At 27.2% G+C, this 2229-nt stretch overlaps 1 protein-coding gene across 3 annotated transcripts in view; it reads left to right on the top strand.

Moving 5' to 3' along the window:
- Positions 1-2229, top strand: part of LOC107619802 (protein enabled homolog) — a 53795-nt gene that overhangs the window by 40373 nt on the left and 11193 nt on the right. The window contains exons 1-2 of one of the 3 annotated variants that reach the window (XM_021111214.1): positions 383-554; positions 1575-1919. The exons of 1 other annotated variant lie outside the window; for it this stretch is intronic. In XM_021111214.1, coding sequence (XP_020966873.1) covers positions 395-554; positions 1575-1919 — 505 coding nt within the window. In that variant the 5' untranslated portion in view covers positions 383-394. Of the gene's footprint in view, positions 1-382; positions 555-1523; positions 1920-2229 lie in introns of those variants that run through there. One more of the 3 variants, XM_021111213.1, reaches the window with a different exon arrangement.

The following is a 2229-nucleotide window of genomic DNA, read 5'->3' as shown; positions in this document are numbered from 1 at the left end:
TTTTTCTCTTTATCTAATATAAATATATAATAGATAATAGAATAGAATAGATGGTAATTTCAGCGATTTATTTCAATCTGCCATAAATCGAACAATATGGTGGATGAGAAATTAAACCGCTACAGTAACTGCCCCAAAATTATCAAATAGCGGCATTTTTTTAAATTGTCCCAAATTTATCGCTGCTAACTCCCACTTCTATTGTAGTGCATATTGTATCGTGTCTCGTCTTATATATATATATATCAGTATTTGTGTATCATAAGTTTACCCTTTTAATATATTTCTTTCTTGATATACTACTTGACTCTTGGCTTTCTATATTGGCTAGATAATTGACTAAACCTTCGTAATATAATCATTTGCTTGCGAGAGAAGGTATTGATGAAATGTTATGATGGATTCCGAACATTATAAGAAGGTATTGATGAATCACTACATTCCATTCAAGCCAGCGAGTTACAACATGATTAACCCAAAGCTCTACCTTCCCTTTATTCTTCTTTTTATTTTTCACTTATTCTCTCATGTCTTGACACGAAAAATATCTGAGGGTAAGTATGATCTTTTCTTTTCATTTCAATTTTGCACTCAAACAAAATAGTTGTACTATATATTGAATAAACTTTTTCCATCTATTTTATGTAAAAAATAATTACCCTTAAATTAAAAGTAATTGTATCTTAAACTTTAGTTTTAGAGAATTCCATGTTAATACTATATCTTGTTATATCCTTTATATATTTAAAAGAATAATGTATATATATATATGCATCATTAAAAAAAATCTTCATTATTTCTCAGAATTATGAATAATATATATAGATATAATACCAATTAATTTGGTCCATGAGGTTTTCACCTAATAATCAAATTGTTTTTTGAAGTTTAAATTGATTAAATTAATACTACTATGACTAGCCATTAGACTAGCTGATACGATACTAAAAATGTTGCATTAAAAATGGATAAAATAAGATATATTTTTAGAAATATTGGACGAACATTTTTTTTAATCAAGTTCTTTTTAAGATATTTTATTTTAAATTTGATTTAATAAAAAAATGACTTATTCACTTAACAGTATTCTTGTATTTTTAGTTTTTTTACATAATACAAAGACCAATAAAAAGACATTATACATTAAAATTGCCTTTACTTAATATGTAAATCCTAGAATTAAATTTATCGTAATCAATAATAGAAAAAATAAATTATATTTCTAATTGATAATTGAAATTATTTTAACTTTGCATCTTACCCAAACATATCCATTCATTTCTTTTTAAGCAACAATTGTCTGCAATTTTTTTTCGATAATATTTATTAATTTTAATAATAATTAAAAAATATTAAATAAGATAAATTTAAACTATTTTTTATTATTTTTTTTATCAAATATTTCTCTTTCTTTTGAAAAAAAAAAAAGAAATTTCTATTTTTGAAGCCTTCTTATTACTTTGACATTAAATTTAACTTTAATTTTAATTTTTAGTTGTTAATTTTTCATCCTACTCATTTAGTTAGCTATTATCTCATTTATCACCAAAGCGGATTCATGGTATATTCAATAGGATTAGAACCAATTCCTCTGCCGTCTCCGGGTTCACCTCCGCCGGCCCCCCCTCCATCACCTCCCGATTGGCCGCCTCCTCGGCGGCATCCTGGTCCACCTCCTCGGCGGCGTCCTGGTCCACGACCTCCTCGTCCTCGTCCTAATTATCATACTGATTTGTTGGGTTACCATTCTAATGCCTTTCAAGGGATTAAGAAAAACCCTATGTGTACGTCTCACCTAGTTGGTTACTATGCTTGTTATGATTATCAACCTTATATTCCTTTTCTGGTGCCTTCAACTAGAAGCAATCACTATACTCATGCATCTACCCCTCCTGCCTTAAGCATGCAAGATACTATTGGTAAGATATTCTAATATTTAAAACTTTATTTTCTTTCTGCCATAGACTTTTAATATTACAATTAGTATAACTTCATCTTAAAATGTTATTTATTATAGGTAATATATATATGCAGAGAGTTTAATTTTGATGTATTGAAAATGTAAAAAAACTATACTCATCCTCCTGCCTTAAGCATGCAAGATACTATTGGTAAGATATTCTAATATTTAAAACTTTATTTTCTTTCTGCCATAGACTTTTAATATTACAATTAGTATAACTTCATCTTAAAATGTTATTTATTATAGGTATTATAGGTAATATATAT

Source organism: Arachis ipaensis, chromosome B09, assembly GCF_000816755.2.
Source record: "Arachis ipaensis cultivar K30076 chromosome B09, Araip1.1, whole genome shotgun sequence".
Lineage (NCBI taxonomy): Eukaryota > Viridiplantae > Streptophyta > Magnoliopsida > Fabales > Fabaceae > Arachis > Arachis ipaensis.
Note: the sequence above shows the minus strand (reverse complement) of the source record. Positions and strands in the feature narration are given on the sequence as shown.